This window comes from Penicillium chrysogenum (genome assembly GCF_028827035.1).
Source record: "Penicillium chrysogenum strain IBT 35668 chromosome Unknown utg000002l_segment0_segment0, whole genome shotgun sequence".
In the NCBI taxonomy this organism is placed as follows: Eukaryota; Fungi; Ascomycota; class Eurotiomycetes; order Eurotiales; family Aspergillaceae; genus Penicillium; species Penicillium chrysogenum.
The window spans coordinates 6,716,237-6,734,691 of NW_026622750.1; the positions used below are offsets into that span (position 1 = coordinate 6,716,237).

At 50.1% G+C, this 18,455-nt stretch overlaps 6 protein-coding genes across 6 annotated transcripts; 4 read left to right on the forward strand and 2 right to left on the reverse strand.

Moving 5' to 3' along the window:
- Nucleotides 1-1,853: 1,853 nt before the first annotated feature.
- Nucleotides 1,854-4,240, forward strand: N7489_005777 (putative DNA helicase; the record flags this gene model as incomplete). Its single annotated transcript, XM_056711529.1, has 4 exons — nt 1,854-2,413; nt 2,478-3,922; nt 4,014-4,074; nt 4,156-4,240. 4 exons carry the CDS (start codon nt 1,854-1,856, stop codon nt 4,238-4,240), a joined length of 2,151 nt encoding a protein of 716 aa, XP_056569950.1.
- A 1,039-nt stretch (nt 4,241-5,279) lies between these two features.
- N7489_005778 (uncharacterized protein) lies at nt 5,280-6,908 on the forward strand (the record flags this gene model as incomplete). The annotated part of the gene is made up of 1 exon (XM_056711530.1): nt 5,280-6,908. One exon carries the CDS (start codon nt 5,280-5,282, stop codon nt 6,906-6,908), a length of 1,629 nt encoding a protein of 542 aa, XP_056569951.1.
- Nucleotides 6,909-7,708: 800 nt separating this feature from the next.
- On the forward strand, nt 7,709-9,054 carry N7489_005779 (uncharacterized protein; the record flags this gene model as incomplete). The annotated part of the gene is made up of 2 exons (XM_056711531.1): nt 7,709-8,548; nt 8,620-9,054. 2 exons carry the CDS (start codon nt 7,709-7,711, stop codon nt 9,052-9,054), a joined length of 1,275 nt encoding a protein of 424 aa, XP_056569952.1.
- A 343-nt stretch (nt 9,055-9,397) lies between these two features.
- N7489_005780 (uncharacterized protein) lies at nt 9,398-10,329 on the forward strand (the record flags this gene model as incomplete). Its single annotated transcript, XM_056711532.1, has 2 exons — nt 9,398-9,464; nt 9,524-10,329. 2 exons carry the CDS (start codon nt 9,398-9,400, stop codon nt 10,327-10,329), a joined length of 873 nt encoding a protein of 290 aa, XP_056569953.1.
- Nucleotides 10,330-12,900: 2,571 nt separating this feature from the next.
- Nucleotides 12,901-14,128, reverse strand: N7489_005781 (DUF3712 domain-containing protein; the record flags this gene model as incomplete). The annotated part of the gene is made up of 4 exons (XM_056711533.1): nt 12,901-13,218; nt 13,272-13,393; nt 13,468-13,883; nt 13,968-14,128. 4 exons carry the CDS (start codon nt 14,126-14,128, stop codon nt 12,901-12,903), a joined length of 1,017 nt encoding a protein of 338 aa, XP_056569954.1.
- Nucleotides 14,129-15,605: 1,477 nt separating this feature from the next.
- Nucleotides 15,606-17,894, reverse strand: N7489_005782 (tetratricopeptide repeat protein; the record flags this gene model as incomplete). The annotated part of the gene is made up of 3 exons (XM_056711534.1): nt 15,606-15,750; nt 15,807-16,709; nt 16,822-17,894. The coding sequence occupies 3 exons, from the start codon at nt 17,892-17,894 to the stop codon at nt 15,606-15,608; spliced, it is 2,121 nt and encodes a 706-aa protein (XP_056569955.1).
- Between the last annotated feature and the right edge of the window lie 561 nt (nt 17,895-18,455).

Sequence of the window (18,455 nt, forward strand, 5' to 3'; positions counted from 1 at the left end):
TATGGGAAAAAACTGATGGGATTTGACCATCAGTTTTCCGAATTAAACTTGCAGAAGTTCACGAAGCTCCAGATCTATCGTTTGAGTCTCTACTTCAGAAAGCAAGCAGACCTTTAGAGCGAACTCTGAATCTGACATCTGGGAAACAAACCGAGCATATTGTCTCTGGAGATTTGGAAATCAACTTTGATACACCAACACCGCTGAATGAGCTCCAATTTCGGTTTTTTACGGACTTTATCTTCCAATGGAGGTTCTATATCGACGATCACACATTATGGCAGTACCCATCAACACTGCTTAATACACTTGTTATCGCTGTTCTACGTCTTGCTGCATGGGACCTTGAAATAACACACGAGGACATCGATAGTCGGGTTGAACTGCCAATCGGCTTTAGATCTGTTCCTGGCTGGGATAGTCCAGAAACACATATATTTTGGTTTCACGGTTTCCTTGTCGTTATCTGTGATACGCTTGATACGAACTCATCAGTGACTGCAGCAGTTCTGCGAGCTAAGACGTTGCTCAATGGTTACAGCAGAGTGTCTCAGAAAGCTCGATTAATCCTCGTTTCATTGCGCCATGTTCAATTTGTTGAGCTTTCCCCAGAGTTTGTGAGGAGATCCGAGGTGCTCCCACTGGTTGTCAATACATCAGCAGAGCAATGTTCACCTGGTTTCCGTGCACTTACACATGTTTTGTCCTCTTCCTGCTGGAAGGAATCACTTGCTCATAGGGAAAGGTGGGGCATAAATATGCCTCCTGAAATATTTGATATGATACTCAGAGCACTAACACCTCGAGACATCTTGTCCTTTTGCAGATCCTCTTTGGCGGTTGAACGTTGGTACTATTCTTCAGCACCTCAGTTTGGTGATTTCAGAGTGCGGCACTTCGACTCAGCAGTTCCGTGTTGCGGTCAATTGGATGCAATGGATGCTGCTGTTTGTTGCTCCTTGTGTTATGTCTGGAAACATACAAAGTGCATTGGCTTGGCCTGTACCCCGCCTGGTCGTCGGTACATATGTCCTGATTGCCACGGGAAAAAGGATCGCCAAGGGCTTGTCCCAGGCGGTATTAATGAAACAAGTGGGCGGAAATGGAGAGGCCCAGGGTGTCGCATCCGAGTTGCAGGCCATCCCAAAATCCTTGAATTGCGTCTTTCTTTGCCTACACATCTCCGACCAGAACGTCGGCTCCTTGGAACTCTTGACCGCGCACCACCATTGTTTATCAACTATGCAATACGATTTGGGGGCGCTTTCTCGGGTTTGGCGTACGGACTGGATGAAGACTTGTGTCAAACTGAAAATAGCTAGGACACTCATGAGTTTTGTATGCTGAAAATCTAATCCGGTACTTCTACTTATTATTTTTCGTGGCATTTCCAGCGTCACCCCGAGTTAGTTCGTACATAGGTAGTTATCTTCAGGGCTCTATATTCTTAGGAGTCATCGGGTCCTCTAAACCATTTTGCCTGCCCCGCGTGGAAGGAATGCGGGACATGGTGTTTTCATGTTTTATGTGTTAGCTCTCGGTTGTTGATTTTTGATTTTCATCAAACGTACACATGTCAGGAATATATTATAATATATTATATTGCGTCAAAGGTTGTACACATCTGGACAGCAATACCTCAGGTGGAACCCTCAGGAGCCTCCAAATCCACAGCCAATCGAAGCACCCCCGCGGACATAAGGTGACCGAAGCTTCTTTATCCCCGCCAAGCAACAACCTGTGGAAGGCGTCAACACCAACGCCAGCAGTGCCATTTCACGAGAGCGCCTTCCTATACGCAAATCCGACCCCCGAACTCCATACAACCACGCGCAAAACCCCCGTCACCCATAATGCCCCCTCCAACCCCAATCCCAATCCCCCTCTTCGCCTCAACCCAACTCAACCTCCTCCACGAAGAACACGCCGCCGAAGTCTCCTCTTCAAAACTCGCCAGCACAGCCGCAACAGTCTCCCCCTCAACCCGTCGAACCCTCCAAGCAACCGGCTACGCCCTAACAGGCCTCATCCTCTCGCAATGCCGGACCGGTCTCGGCGGACGCGTCGTAGGCGAGTTCGCCCCGGACCCAGCAGTCGCATCAGATGAATCCCGGGCTGCCGATGGGACGCCTCGTCTCGGGTCACATGGGATCCGTGTCGGGGATGTTGTGCGCGTTAGTGATGTTACGGGGCCAGGGAAGAAGGTCGGGAAGGATAAAGATAAGGAGAAAGAGAAGGATGCGGAGAAGGGGGTTGAGGGCGTTGTTACGCGTACTGGTGATCGCGCTGTGTGGATTGCGTTTGGGCGGCAGGGTGGTGGGGGGATGTCTAAGGAGGATGACGAGGCTGTTGGGGAGCTTTGGGGGAAGAAGGTGTGGGCTATTAAGCTTGCTAATGATGTTACGTATAGAAGGTACGTCGATTGGAATATCGGAGTGGGGATCCTTTCGGATATTGATTTGCTGAATTTGGGCTAGGATGAGGCAGACTATGGAGAAGATGGTTAAGATGTCGGAGTCTGAATATTCGCATTTTATGCGTGTTGCGTTTGGGCATACGACGCCGCTACAGTTGGATACTGAGGCGTGTGGGCCTGTGGAGTTTACCGATCCCTCCCTCAATGATTCGCAGAAGGAGGCTATTCAGTTCGCGCTGGCTTCGCGGGATATTGCTTTGATTCATGGTCCGCCTGGGACGGGCAAGACACATACGCTTATTGAATTGATCTTGCAATTGGTTCAGCGGAGAAAGCGCGTGCTTGTCTGTGGGCCGTCCAATGTTTCTGTTGATAATATCGTCGAACGTCTGGCTCCCAAGAAAGTACCTGTGGTGCGCATCGGGCATCCGGCTCGTCTGCTTCCTTCTGTTCTTGAGCATTCCCTTGAAGTTCTTACGCAGACCTCTGATGCTGGGGGTATTGTGAAGGATATTCGCAAGGAAATTGACGAGAAACAGGCTAGCATTCGCAAGACCAGGTCTGGTCGTGAAAGGCGGGGGATCTATGACGATTTGAAGCTGCTCCGGAAGGAGTTCCGAGAGCGCGAGTCTAAATGCGTGGATAATCTGGTGCGCGAGAGTAGCGTGGTGTTGGCTACTCTTCACGGTGCTGGTGGTCACCAACTCAAGAACCAGAAGTTCGATGTTGTGATTATCGACGAGGCGAGTCAAGCTCTCGAAGCACAATGTTGGATTCCTCTTCTGGGTGCAGAGAAGGTTGTCCTGGCCGGTGACCACCTGCAATTACCACCGACCGTCAAGTCCACCGGTCAGAACTCCAAAGAACAAACTTCCAAGGGAACCGAAGAAAAGACTGGTAACAACACCGACACTGAGACATTGAAAGGTGTCTCTCTGGAACGCACATTATTCGATCGTCTACTAGCCCTGCACGGACCAGGGATCAAACGCATGTTGACCACCCAATACCGTATGCATGAGAAGATCATGCGCTTCCCCTCCGACGAACTCTACGAGGGAAAGTTGATGGCCAGCGACGCGGTGAAAGCCCGTCTACTGATCGATTTACCCTACGAAGTAGAGGGCACAGACGACACACAGGAACCCCTGGTATTCTGGGACACGCAAGGCGGAGATTTCCCCGAGAAGGCAGAGGATGAGATCAGCCAAAAGGGAGCCTTGCTTGGAGACAGCAAAAGCAACGAGATGGAAGCCATGGTGGTTGCCAGACACGTGGACAATCTAATTGACGCGGGTATCAGGCCCGAGAGCATTGCCGTGATCACCCCTTACAACGGGCAATTGGCTCTACTGTCACGAATGCTACGGGAGAAATACGCCGGTCTTGAACTTGGCAGTGTGGATGGGTTCCAGGGCCGGGAGAAAGAAGCCGTTGTGGTAAGCCTGGTGCGCAGCAATGCGGAGCATGAAGTGGGTTTCCTGGGTGAGAAGCGAAGATTGAATGGTATGCTTTTCCCCCTTTTTCTACGAACTGTTGCAACTGTGCAGGTATTGTACCTGCAGCGAATTCAATATATTGACGAAGCTGCACATAGTTGCCATGACGCGGCCCAAGCGACATTTGTGTATTTGCGGAGATTCGGAGACGATCAGTCAGTAAGTGCGGGATGAGCCATTGAGTTTTGAGGTTTGAGGTTTGAGGGTTTAATACTGATCGACATTCTTTTTTTTTAACAGTGGGAGTAGCTTCCTCAAGCACTGGATGGACTTCCTTGAAGAAAATGCTGACCTACGATATCCTGATGCTGGAGATTTGCTATGATTGGGACTTTTCCAACTTTCGCAGATCAAGAAGTCCCAACAAGTTCCAGAACAATGCCGATCGTCCAGGATGTCCTATACTACTCCGTAGTAGAAATAGATTAAATCTTAATACCGGGTGCACGGCCTATGCAAGGGAGAACAGGGGGTAAAAGAAGTCCAACAACTCAAATACTCTCCGGACTAAGGCCGAAACTGTTCGGGACATGGGGGGTTAAGGTATTTTGAAACAGCGAACTTGTCGATCGTTTCTACAAGAGTCGGAGATGCATTTCCCAAAAGAGAATAGGGTGAATTCTTGCCCCTTTGGATACAGGACTTATAATATACAACATATGTAGGGAGATGAACTGAGGGGTTATTCCGGGTTCTTATAAAGACACGACGTGGAATGGACTAATTGGGTTACTTGGGCTAATTGGGCTATTTCAAGTTGAAGTTGAAACTGTCCACGGCTGAAAGACGGTATCTTCATGTGTTTCAGACTTGCACCTATTTTCCCGTAGAAGCAGAGTAGAATAGAAGATTACCATTCTAAACATCTATAAACCTATAAGCCTTTTATTTCAAAGTTCCATGTCCACATATCTCATTTTCTTCCAAACCTGTTGGAAGAACCGGTGTGGGGATAATAGCTGTCTCTCTCTCCTCTGTTTCTCCCCTAATCTCCAACTTCCCAACTTCCCAACTTCCCTTCCTTTCTACCCCCCTTTGTTCTCACTTTCATTCCTTTTTTTCTCTTTGTTTCCAGGACAAACGGGAAGGTCTTCACTATGTTGATTATAACGTACGTTCCGTTTGTATCACCTTCCCTCAGCTAACTTGCTAACTTGCGTTTGATAGCTTTCAATAGTCTCAACTGAATTCCAGCCTTTATTCGAATTGATACCCTTATACCCTTTTCATTTTATTTCCCGACACTCGCTTGAAATCTTTTTCCTTTTCAACTCTTTTGCGCCATATACCCATATTGCTTTTAATGAAGTCGATATTTTATACCTTCCCTGCCCATTTGTTGATTGCGACCTTACCCCATCGCCATGTCGAGAAACCCCCCACGGTCCATAGCGAGCGCCGGTAGCGAGTCTGTTGGGAGTCTACAACGATCCTCTGCCCGGGGAGAGCGCTCCGCTTCGAACCCTGCACTTTGCATGGGAGACAACGATGACACGGCGCTGCCGTCAATGGAATTTCACTCTCATCACCCCCAGCCGTCTATTGCCCATCGTCGCACCGGGAGCACCTTGAAAACAGTGATGCGCAAGATCTTCAACCGCAAAAGACAAAGTCAGGCCGATGAACTGGAAGAGAACCCGTACGAATCTACTTTTCCGGCGACCCCCATGCGGAAATCAGTACCGACGAAAGGGAGATCAATGTTGGCTGCTCCGCCTCCTCTGAATTTGAATTCACACCGGAGTAGTCCACTCTCGGCGGAGAACCTCCAGATCGCAGAAACACACCTGTCTCCGTTATCTCCTCTATTCTCTCCAACCCTGCGTGATTCAATGCCCGGTGGCATGCCACGCCGAAGACGGGCAACTCTTCCCAGCGTGGTCTTTTCAGATGATGAATCTCGGTTCGCCGTCGCGTCGGCAATATCTGATCCGCAAGAGGATAGGAGCCATGCGCCAGAGCGAAGACACAGCTTGCTCTCCCACCGCCTATCAAGAAGCACAGATGCTTTGCGTGAAATAACAGATAACCTACCAGAGACCCTAGTCTCTTGGCCACAACGCACATCATCCGCCCCTCCCAGGCCAGCATCGGTTCCTGGTTCGCGGTCCCCGCCATTAGATGAGAGCTCTAATAGTGGGCAGTCGGGAAGACCCTCATCGGGAACAACAGTAACCAGTGTGACCCGAATGTCCGCCGCACCATCCTTGATGGAGGTCGAAGAGCACGCAGAGCAACCCAGCCTCCCGTCGAATGTCGCAAGTCTAGTCAACACAATGCAGCAAGATGACAGCGTCACTCTGGAACAGCGGTTGACCACGCTAGAAGTGAAACTAATCGACCTGGAATTTGCCATTGCCCGACTGCAAACTAACAGCCCCGAAAACCCCACCGAAAAACTATCCCGCCCGCGACACCCCCCTTCATCAGACTCCTTCCCCCCTCACATGCGCAACAAACCCTCCGCATTCCTATCCACGAGCGACCGCGATGAATCCCCAAGCCCCCTCCCCACCATATCCGCCCGCCCTTCCAGCACAAGCACAATCCGCGCAGACACAATGACCCCGCGCACCCTCCGCCCCGCCCCATCAGCCACCTCCTTGTCCGACTACCACGGCGTCTCAATCGAGCAATACAGCACGCTAGTCACGCTCCTGCGTCGTGAACAAACAGCACGCAGAAACCTGGAGACACAAGTCGGTGGTCTGCGCGATGATATTCGTGATCTGCAGCGTGCAGCACTCGAGTCCATGCAGTCGGGCATGGGCATGATGCAGCCCGGTCATACCGCGGAGTCGCGGCAGTTCCTGCGCTTCCGTCGCGCGCTAGATGACTCTGACATTTCACCGGCGCTGAGGTCGGATGATAAACACGCGGGTATTGCGGACAGTGACTCCGATTGGGATCGGTCGGATATCTATTCCCGTGATGATCCGTTCGGTCCTCCAAAGTGGGAGCGTCAGCGGGTTGTGACCGCTCCCATGATTTGAAATCTTTTTTTTTTCCCATGTTGCCAGAGATGCAACCTTTTCCCCTTTCTTTCCAGCGTTCAACTTTTTTCCCTTCTATATTCTAGACTGCCCGAACGGTACGATGTACTTCAGGCTTGTCGGTTCTTCTGCATATGTCAATGCGCCACTTCGGAACCAGGGGAATCCCCGCGACAGGATCGCGACTTCGACCAAGGTCACCGCGCTGAGCTACATGTCGAGCACATGTCCGCTCTCTTCTCTCATGGATTGAGACAGACACGACAAATTAGAGTTGCACATGCAAACGCACGATTCCTGACGATTGGCACTATCTTGTACCCTTCCAGGTTTAATGTCAACATATACTTCTCCCCTTCAAGACGATCCCTGTAAACAGCATCCATATCAATACATTCCCTATGATGTAGACCCCGTCGTCCATGCTGTGCACTTCTCGGCAAATTACACGCCCCGCGCTAACAGTGCAGATCGAGTGCCACCACGGGATGCCCGATAGCCCACTTACTTCACTGACGCCTGTCCAATCCGTCATCTTCCATTGCAAAAGTCCTGTATTCAAAAAGGTTATCCCCCTCGATCTGACTCCCCGACGTCGGACATACAGTCATTGTCGTACTAATCACCAGTGTCACGTAACTCCACAGGCCCATGTGGCTGCATGGCATACTAAGATTCCCAACCTTATCGACAATGTACAATTTCGCGAAAGTACTAACAGATAGAATTGAACCCAAAGAACTATTTAAGGCCTCTAATGACCAATCCCTATCCCAACCAACTCTCCATCAACCCAAAAGATGTCACGCAAACCCACAATAACAATAATCGGCGGCGGAATAGGCGGCCTAGCCCTAGCAGCAGGCCTACACCTCCGCAAAATCCCAGTCCAAATATACGAAGCAGCCCCATCCTTCAAAGGAATAGGTCTAGGAATCTCCCTAGGTCCAGCAGCATACCGCGCAATGCCCCTAATCCACCCGGCAATCCAACAAATCTACAACTCCCTCATAACAACACACGCAGACAGCCCCGGCTACGAAGAATACCTCCAAACCTGGTTCGAGCTCGTCTGGGCAACAGGTCCACAAGAAGGAAATGTCCTAATGAACCTCAAAGCCTTACCCTCCGGCCAGACCGCGCTCCGGAGAGCGGATTTCCTAAATGCCCTTGTTGACCTGATCCCATCTGATATCGTGCATTTCGGGAAGCGATTAAACACCGTCGTTGAACATGATGACCGCGTCGTACTGGGCTTCGAGGATGGAGACGTCGTCGATGCGGATGTCGTCGTTGGTTGTGATGGTATTCGCTCAAGGGTTAAGGAGTGCATGATGCCCGTTGAATCGCTGCGCACGAAACCCGTCTATAGTGGCATGTATGGGTACCGAGCTGTACTTGAGATGGGGGATATGGTTAAGGCGGTCGGGGAGAAGAGGGCGCATGTGGCGACGATTTATCTCGGTCGAGGCGTCTATGCGCTTTCGTATCCTATTATGCGGGGCCGTTTGGTTAATATTGGTATTTATGTTTTGAGTTCCCAGCCGTGGGAATATGATTCTTGGGTGAGGCCTGCGAGGAGGGAGGATATTGAACGGGATACGAGGGATATGGGGCGATATGTGAAGGCTCTTGTTGAGGTATGTTTTTGTCTTTTGTTTGCGATTTGGTGCCTTTGATAGACGTTGAATTACTTACCTTGTTTCTTTAGCATATGCCCGATCCATCCCAGTGGGCTATCTTCGAGCATCCGCATATCTCAACCTATGCTCGCTCCCGAATTGCGATTCTCGGTGATGCCGCGCATGCTTCGACGCCGCATCAGGGTGCGGGCGCTGGTCAGGCTATTGAGGATGCGCATGTTCTCGCGGAACTACTGGGTGATTCTCGGGTCAGTTCTGTCGACGATGTTGTTGCGGCTTTCAAGGCATATGATGAGGTTCGTCGACCCAGGAGCCAAAGGGTTGTTACTAGCAGCAAGGAGAATGCAGATATCTTTTGTCTGTGTTTTGATGGAGTTCGGGATGATCCGGTAAAGCTGAGGGAAACACTTGACCAACGTTTGAAGTGGCTTTGGGATCTAGATGTACAGGATCAGGTTGAGCGCGCGAGGGAGAAAATGGTCGAGTATTTGGAGATAGGGTAATGGTCGAGAGATTATAGCACAATAGGAAACATCCTGAACGTGGTCGAGTAACCTGCTATGATCTTGGTCATGTTAGGCATAAGATTCTAGTACCAAAGACAGATAGCCTTACGATTTACTTTTAACGCCCCCCAGGATCATCTTCGCGTGGATTTATTGTATCCTCATACTATGATTTTTCCTGGCGCCTAACACCCCGTAGACGAATTAGGCGCTTGGCGTAATTGCATGCAGTCTAGTCTCATCTGTCCTACTTCAACCTCGGCTTGTCAAATATCCAGAAAGATATATATACCCCGCAAACTCCAGGGCTTACCATTTGCCCTATCCGACATCTCAAACCATGGCGGCTGTACAAGTTTGCGATGCTATCCTTGAGGGAATGAAGGATAAGGTAGTTCTCATTACTGGTACGCATATTCTCATTCGATCATCATAGACCATGAATCAGAAATGCTAATGAAACCAGGCGGCGCATCAGGAATCGGTAAAGCAACAGCAGAGTTATGTCTCAAGCACGGCGCGACTGTAATCATCGGCGACCTGAACTCTTTACCATCCGACCTCGAGACCTCCGAGAACCTCAAGTTTATACAACTGGACGTCTGTTCGTGGGAAAGCCAAATTGCCGCATTTCTCCAGGTTGAAGACTGGTTCGGTCGTATAGACCATGTCTTCGCCAATGCAGGCATCGGGCCAACGACCGATTTCCTGAACGACAACCTTGACGAAAACGGCCACCTTACCCCGCCTGATCTACTGACGATCAATGTCAATCTTCTGGGCGTTATCTCCACAGTCCGTCTTGCCGCATATTACATCCAGAAGAACTCGGCACACCGTGCATCTGGCGGACTGGGCAGTATCGTGGTCAATGCTTCTACGGCTTCGTTTCAGAACTTCAGTGCGGGTGACTACACGGTCACCAAGCATGGTGTTCTGGGGCTTATCCACGGGATAGGGCATCAACTTGAAGGGAAGGCTCGACTTAATGCTGTTGCGCCTTCTTGGACAGCAACTAAGATGATTGATGCTGCTTTTATTGAGGGGCTTGGTATCGGCGTGCAAGGGCCGGAGGTTGTCGCTAAGAGTGTGGCGCTTCTTTTTAACGACCAGCAGCGCCATGGGGATGTTATATACAGTTGGGAGGGGAAATATCGCGAAGTTAATAAGGCTGAAGGCGGATTCCTAGCGGCTGCGGATGGAATCCTTGTGAATTCAGCTAATGAGGAGTACGTTGTGAAAAAGCTCAGAGAAGCGAAGATGATCGGCTAGACCAACTTGTTGTCAGCTGCTTTTGGCAACTTCAGGTGCTGTACATGACATTATTTCACTCGGAATCTGGGCTTCCCTGCTCTTCTTCCCTTGGGTATGTTTGTTGATATCAGCCGAGACGCAACCTCACCTCGGCAGTCAGGAATATTAGTGTTTACTATATGTCCTGGCCTCTTTGTTTTATGGGTGCTAACGAGAAATTTGTACATCTCATCGCTTCAATTGAACTATTAAAATCTGGCAAGGTATCATGAAGCGCAGACCAATATAATCTGTACTTCTGTGGGTGACTCATGCAAGGTCATGCAGCATCTAGGACAAATACCCTACAATATGCTGGCTGATCATCTCCGACATATAACAGCTCTTCATCACACATCTACGCCAACCCTTCTATACTAACTGCAAGACTTTCCTCAAGTGGAGTCCAACCTTGTCTGCCGAAGACTTTGAGCAAAGTCTCGGATACAAGGGAATTAATGCAAGACTATTTGCTTCTTTTGACTTCATTAACCAGGCCAACTCATGCTAGTGCTGCAGGTACAGCGTGTAGTGTTGAGGAGAGAAGTACTGCAGCTTACCATCTTCCAAGAACTAAAGAGACAAAGAGTGAGCTTCAGACTATTTAGGCCCGTGAATATGCAGGCTCCTATAGAATGCATCTTGAATTTCCGACAACTACATAGCCCAGGTGGCTTACCTGCAGGTGTTTTGCATATGAAAGAGAATGACAAGTTAATCCTTTGCGTAGTTTCCCCTTGCCATTTAAACTCGCTCTCCCTAGTCTTCTCTTTATCTCTCGCATCCTTTCCACTCTGGCATTCATCATTATGTATATCATACAGTTTGACTTTCTAGTATCGCCTAAAATTAAGCGATTTCCTGGAGTGTGAAAAGGAATTGTCGTACCTATAGGACAGCGGGAATCTCGAGCTCCCCGTCCCTGCTGGAGTTCAAGGATGGTAACAACCATCCACCCTGCAACCGATGGGGACCCGGGTACTATATATAATTATAGCACGCATGCACAATGCTGTCGCTCTCTATAACGACCACCAAAGGAGAGAAATGATGATAATCGCTATCCTTCTAGCGGTTAATCGAGTCTTCGCGTGAACTCCGACAAGGCTGGGACTCCATCTGCCCCATTATCAAAGCTGTTGTACTACAAATATTATCCAGACCTGCGTTCGATATTGTCAGGTCTCCTACATTATTCCATCCATGAAGAAAGGCCGCGTGTTTCTGTGCTCTTGTCCACGCTGCAACAGATGTGCCAAAACTGCATGTGTATTTTCGGGTCCCAAGCACCTACCGAGAACTCACAGATTCTGGAAACAAAATGTACCAGAGGACACCCCTGAACTCCATTGCAGAGAGGCCTAACCCTCACCCGCGAATCCATCACTGCTGTCAGTCCGCACCGACCTAAGTGAAACCTCTTGACGACCCGGCTATGGCAGTTCTACGAGGTTACACAAGAGTCCCGGAACAATCGTCCGAGACTGAAGCCGAAAAGGAGGGAAAGCTTCCTGTAGTTGGGAATTCCGCAGCTCCATAGGCGAGTGAGCCAGCGTCGCTTCCTGTTATGCAATTCCCTGACCCTGTTCTGGGCACATAAACTACCGGAGACACCGCGGCACTAAGCGGCCAGCGACACGCTCTGCTTTGTGCAGCATGGCTAGACAAAATGACATAAACAAAGGCTGCCAGCAGCGCATTCACAGTCGGCCTCATGGTTGCCTCCGCCTTTCGTCGATATGCGACGCACAATCGACAACTCTTCAGACATGCAGGCAATACCCGCTTGGGCATGGCAACGACCCAGACCTCGCACAAAAGCGCTTTCCTAAGAAGTTCAAATTCGCCAATGCACGCGACTACATGTCGCACAATGTCCTAGTCAGCTATTGCTGTTTTGGATCGAGCAGCTGTGTCATGAGATCTTCCCCCGCTCCTGGGAACATTACTTCATCGCTTTGGAGTGATATGTGTCTTGCTGGGGACTTCTACCAGCTTCCATCCTGCGAGCACCGCTCTTTATAACATTCTGCAGAAGCCCCGCGACATACAGGCAAAGGCCTTTTATACGGCCCTTGATCGGACCATTGAGCTACACTGTGGTGGACAGCAGTCAGATGATGCAAGCGTCCGGTTTCGGGAGATGCTTTGGATCGTCGAACGAGGAGCGCCTCCCCGGACTTTGAGCTTCTAGCCTCCTGGGTGCAGGGTAACGTTGCAGGGTAAAGGCCCTGATGAGGCTGCCTTCCTGAAGCCCTCTAGGTCCAGCCCACACGGGGCCAGGTCCAGCAGTACAATCTCACTCGAGATCCTTGGTTCTAGTTTTCTTATTAGAAACTGTCCCAGAGATACTGGAAATTATATTCGTGGCGCATGCTGATAAACAAAAAGAAGGGTATTAAATATACACAAAGTCTCCAAATCTCCAAACAGCACATGTCAACCACCGAATTCAACTACCGGTTACGGTAATAAAATATAGAAAAGTAGAACGTCGAACATGAACCATAAACATAAACATAAACAGAATGTATACAACCACACAACCAACTACAAGGTAAGTTTAATCCCGGCCTTCGCCAACGCAGCCCCGACATCCAGCTTGACATGCAGTGTAATCGCAGCCAGCGCCTTGGTAAAGTACGGCAGTTCCTTTCCGTTGTACGAGGTCGCGGTCCCGGTGATGTCGAAGGGCAGGACGCCGTCTTTGTAGGGGTTGGTATCTGATGTGAGGAGGGTTATGATGGCGCCTTGGTCGACCTTGCCCATCATTGGGACAGTGTTGTTGCCTGGTTTCAGGACTAGGTTGTTCAGGTAGGTTGTTCCCACTGGTTTACCGTCTAGCTCGAGTTTCAGGGTCACGTTGCCCTATTTCTTGGATTAGTGTTGTGGATATGCAATGAGATATGCAGGGTATTTACCATTGGAATGGTCATGACCGAGGCATTGGGAATAACGACTGTGCCGTTCATCCCGTATCCATTCACGGGTGGGAACATAATGGAGAACTCGGCCACTTCGAAGCCCTTGAGTTGGTTCAGGCCTGTTTCATTCAGTTTAGTAAACCATGATCCCTCTAGACTGATGGAATGAAGAGACCAAGAAGAGCAAACATACCCTTCATAACAACGGTTTTGTTATAATCAACGGTAACCTTAGGTAGACCACCCTGCTTCAAATCAGGTCTTCCATAGATATTCAACGAAACCTCCTCATTCAACATAACAGCAGTAGTATAATCTCCGAACGCAGACGCATCCGTGAGATCAACCTTCTGTTCGAAGTGAATCTCCACCCCATCCTTTGACTTCACTTCTGGAACTTCAACATAAGCGAAAGGGTCCGCACCGGCCAAGGAGACCGCAGAATTGAACTTGTAAATCTTGGGATGATAAGGGCTATCCGAGCCGAGGACTTGTCTCTGCTCGAGGTGGAAGGATTCAGGCGTTGGGTCGCTGATGATCATCTCCCTGATATCGAGGGTCGAGTCGTTGACGGCATCTTGTGCGATCTTGGGATACGCGACGTAGACGCTAGTGTGGCATGAGTGGGATATTTCTTTCTGGCCCGTGTGGCGCCTGCATGGTTCATATTTAAATCAATTGGGATGGACTTACACCGGCAGTAGGATAATTAGGAAACAGGCGATGAATATGATCAGGTGCACCCACCACCATTTCTTGAAATGGGCGGCGAGACGTGCACCGAAGCTCTTCTTGGTTGGTGTCGGGGTTACGCTGGATTCCTCCTCGACGAATGAGGGCTTTGTGGTCGACATTTTGCCACTGTGATTTGTGTTAGGGGACTGTAAGAGGGTTCTAGGGCCAAAGTACATACCGAGTCGAACACCTACAAGAGAAGAGCTTCGAAGGAAAAAGAGAGGGAAACGAAAGTGGTACAAGCACTAAAGGAGGGTAGTAGTCCGTACTTTTATATTAAAGATCCACCATAGTGAACTAAAATGAACAGCGCCTGGTATATTCCAGCATCACATGTTATACAGGAAAAGCCACCAAACGCCAAAAAGAAAGGGGAAATGTCGTGCAAAGTACCTAGGTAAGAGTAGACCCTTCTTCTCATTTCCCGTTATTTTGGGTATTTTGGGTATTTTGGGTTATTTTTGGCATCTCATTTGATATGGAGAATATAGGCCCAGGTATCACTTTAGCGTCTGGGGTACTCCAGATTTCCGGGGATATACGATTAACATGTGTATACTGTTTCAAGTTAAGGGAGTCTAAGCATCACCACATGAAAGAAAAGGAAAGCCGAGGTGGACTAAGACACGAATAGGATACTAATAAGCGGGATGCGTCGGGACGGGTGCATCTGTCCTACCAGAGCGTTTCCTAAGTGCTATGCGAGATTTGGGGGACCTTCTACAAGATACTCATATGGAGTACCGTTGCACTATAATATTGCATGAACAGGGTCCTCATTGGTGGGCAGTGAGACTAGCAGCAGGATAGCGTGCTGCCAAGGGGGGGCGACCCTGGATGCAAGGGGTGTGCTCCCCCCGTATTCAGAAGATTTTGGCCGGAAGGAAGAATCGAACTGGTCAGATCAAACCCCGCTAATCCCGCTAATCCCCGCTAAATCCCCGCTAAGGCAAAAGGCAAAAGAATGCCAATATGTTTTAGGGTATCCCCGGAGACAAGAGGCCAATCTAAACACCATTTAGGTCAATGCTCCGAGAAAGCCGGGGAACAATGCGGGGGTCTAGAACTTATTACTCTGATATATTGAGGAGAATATCGAATGCTAGTAAAGATACAGATCAACGCTGTCTTGATTCTGTCATGAGTTCATGAGTCGCAGGCATCGAAATATGAGAAATAGGAGAACAAAAAACAGACAATAGAAAAAGTGTCCAAGGGATCATACCCGAGAAATATGACCAAGAAGACAAAGGGTGAAAGATGCCAAAGTAAGAAAAGAAAAGAAAAAGAAATGGCAAATGATGGGAAGAAATGAAGAAGAAAGAAAAGGAACAAAAGGGTATACACGGAGAATTGAAGTATTAAGCCTGCGAGGCACGTGGACAGAGTCCTCGATAACTGCCCAGGCTCGAAAGATGCAAATGTGAAAGAAAAAAAAGAAAATAGACATGAGAAAGTGAAGGAATGTAAGTCGAAAAAGTCGAAAGGAAAGAGAAAAAAAAATCAATCGGCTCAGAACGCTCCAATGATGCAAAATGCAAAATGGATGGTTCTCCCAGGAGAACGCGTCGAGACAAAGTGAATGAAACAGACAGTCTATGCCTCTGATACGTTGGACTTCTTGCGTTGGAAGATACTGCGAGTGCGGGACTTGCTACGCGGCTTCTTGTCCTTCTCCCCGGCATTTCGGCCACGGGAGCGTCCAGCGGACTCGACCTCGTTGTATTTGTCCTTGTAGATCCTGCGTATACTTGTTAGTAAGTTTGATCGGGATATAACTACTCAGAAGAAACGTACCAGCTGTTTCCAACCATGCTCATACCCTTGGACTCGGCCTGGCGATAAAACCGTGCCGCCTTCTTCATATCCTTTTTACAGCCAACACCCTCCGCGTAGCAGAATCCGGCCTCGGCCATGGCGTCAACATCGCCCCATTGCCCGGCGATCTCGAAGCAGCGCAGAGCAAGAGACTTGTCCTGCTCAATACCCCAGCCATTCAGATAGCTGACACCCAGTTCATAGATGCTCAGAGCAAATTGGACCCGGTATGCCTTTTGCAATTCCTTCGCCTTCGACGCACCCGGAGCATCCGGATCGGCCAACATTTCCAATCCGACGGAATCCACAGCTTTGCGCAACCATCGCACACCCTCCTTCTCATTGGATCGCATGCCCCAGCCGTGTCGACACGCCAGTGCATAAAGCAGCATTCCCGTCGGATGGTCCTGCTTCGCGGCAACCCGCAGGTGATACGTCGACTCACTCAGGGATCCTCGCTCGTGACATTCAATGCCCTTAGCGACATGGTCATCGGCCGTGAGACCAGAAGCCGTCACCTGAGGATTGGCGGTTTGGGGCCGCATGGTGCTGGCCGAACCCGCAGAAGAGACAGTCTCATCCTTTTCATTAGTCGTCTGCCGAGTGCTTTCGGCAGAGGGGCGCCGTGCCGCTTCCGCCGGTGAGTGAGGTACAGGTAGGGGTTGTGGGACTTGTTGAGACTTGGGGGTCTGAGGTTGAAGCTGAGGTGGGGATTGAGGCTGAGGCGGGGATTGAGGCGGAGATTGAGGCTGGAATGTCGGGGTCGGTGACCGAGGCTTGGAAGCTGGAACCTCGTACATTGAGTGAGGCTTCGGCGAGTGCTCAAATTGGCGATTGGGCGTAGGAGATGGCGTCCGTGCCATCCGCGGCTCCTCTGTATTTCTGGGGGGGCGTTTTCTCAAACAAGGGCTCCTCCCACTCGAAATGAGGCGTCTGCAAGCCTGCAAAGACCACAGAATCCCGTGAAAGGAAGCGCCCGCGTGGGAGCGCATACTTGGCGTAAACGTAAGATGAGACCGCGGACGACGGCTCCCCATCGTTGGCTGGCGTTTCAGCGGCATCTTCGGTTTGCAAGAGGAGCGGAGTCGGCTTGCTGCGGCGGTACATATGGTTCGATCCAGAGGGAAGGATCGGTTCGGTAGGCGTCGTAGCTCCAGGAGCGGACAAGCTCGTACTTGACCGGCTCAGCGGCCGAGAAAAATTAAAAGAAGGGCGAGGTAGCTGGTTCGCTCCCGTGCCTGATGTCTCCGAGCTCAACGATGGCGATCGAGGGTGTGGCCGGGCAGGGAATGTCGACATGGGAGAATATGGCAATGACACGGCACTTCCAGAGGACAGCTTGCGAGCGTTGGAGAACGTCGACCCAGCATTGGAGCTGCTATAGTCATCATCAGAACTCTCAGGGTGTGCCACCTTGGCACTGCTGGATGGGCGCGACCGCGGTGACACTGGTGGTGCCAAGGTGCGTGGGATGTCCAGTCGCGAGGTGGACGAGTCCATCGATGAACCTTGCGGCTCAGCAACCGCCACGCCAACGGGGCCACCTTCCGCTTCACTCACGCGTTGCGCGAGATCCTCTGGTGACTCGGCGCGCGGCATCCCATACGCCTCCGAACCAGTATTAAGCATCGTTGTCCGAGGGGTCGCATTATTATCATCATCCTCGTAATAGCTAGCCTCTGTGCTAGCATGGGAAATTGAGCTCAACCGAGGATGCTCGGAGATAGGGCGGTACTTGGGCTCTTCATATTCCGGGAGTCCCTTCTGGGTGGGTTGCCGGGTTAGTTCGGTGCGGGATTCAGTTGACGACTTGGAACGGTAGAAGCCCGGGCGGCCTTGCGAAAGCGATCGAGCTACACTCGAGGGCGGCAGCCGACTCATGCGGCGGTCTCCTCGCCGAGACTCATCGAGTTGTCGGGCAAGAAATCGGCTCTGAGCGGCGAATGCGTCGAGAGGAGAAAGTGCGGGAGGGACTTCGCCGTCAAAATGCGCGACCCGTGGGGAGCCACTCCGCAGGGTATCGTGGGATATGGAGCGACATTCGCCCAGTTTCCCTCGCATGTCCATGATGAGTATGTGAATATCAAATTGTCGGCTATTGAATCATTTATCCCAAGTCGGTTGGATCTTTCGAGATTTGCGCAGGAAGCATCGGAGTAGTCGTGGAGTTGGTGTTTCCGAAACGAGGCCGGAGTTGCGGATAACACACACAAAGGGGGGTGTCTCGGGCGGGGGCGATATTATAGAGCCAAAGGAATGACAGCCCTACGGACGAAAAATTGAAGCAAGGAAGGAAGTTCAGTGAGTGCAGTGAGTTTAGTGAGTTTAGAAGTCTCTTCTCAAGAGGAATAAGGAGAAAAACGGAGGACAACGGAGGACAACTGACGATCCCAACCTTGGAACACCGTGACAAGAGTAAGTAAATAGAAGCGTCCCGTGCACTAAAAACAGACTGGGTCTCGACGTTTTGACAAGGGATCGTCTCAGGGGGAACGGGGAAACTGTTCAGGGGGTCGCCAAGAATAACAAAGAGTCGCATATTATTGTTATTGGATTCTATTCTATTAGATATCTATCACCTTGGAAAAGGTCTACTATTGATTTCTCTAATTTTACTATGTTGTATAT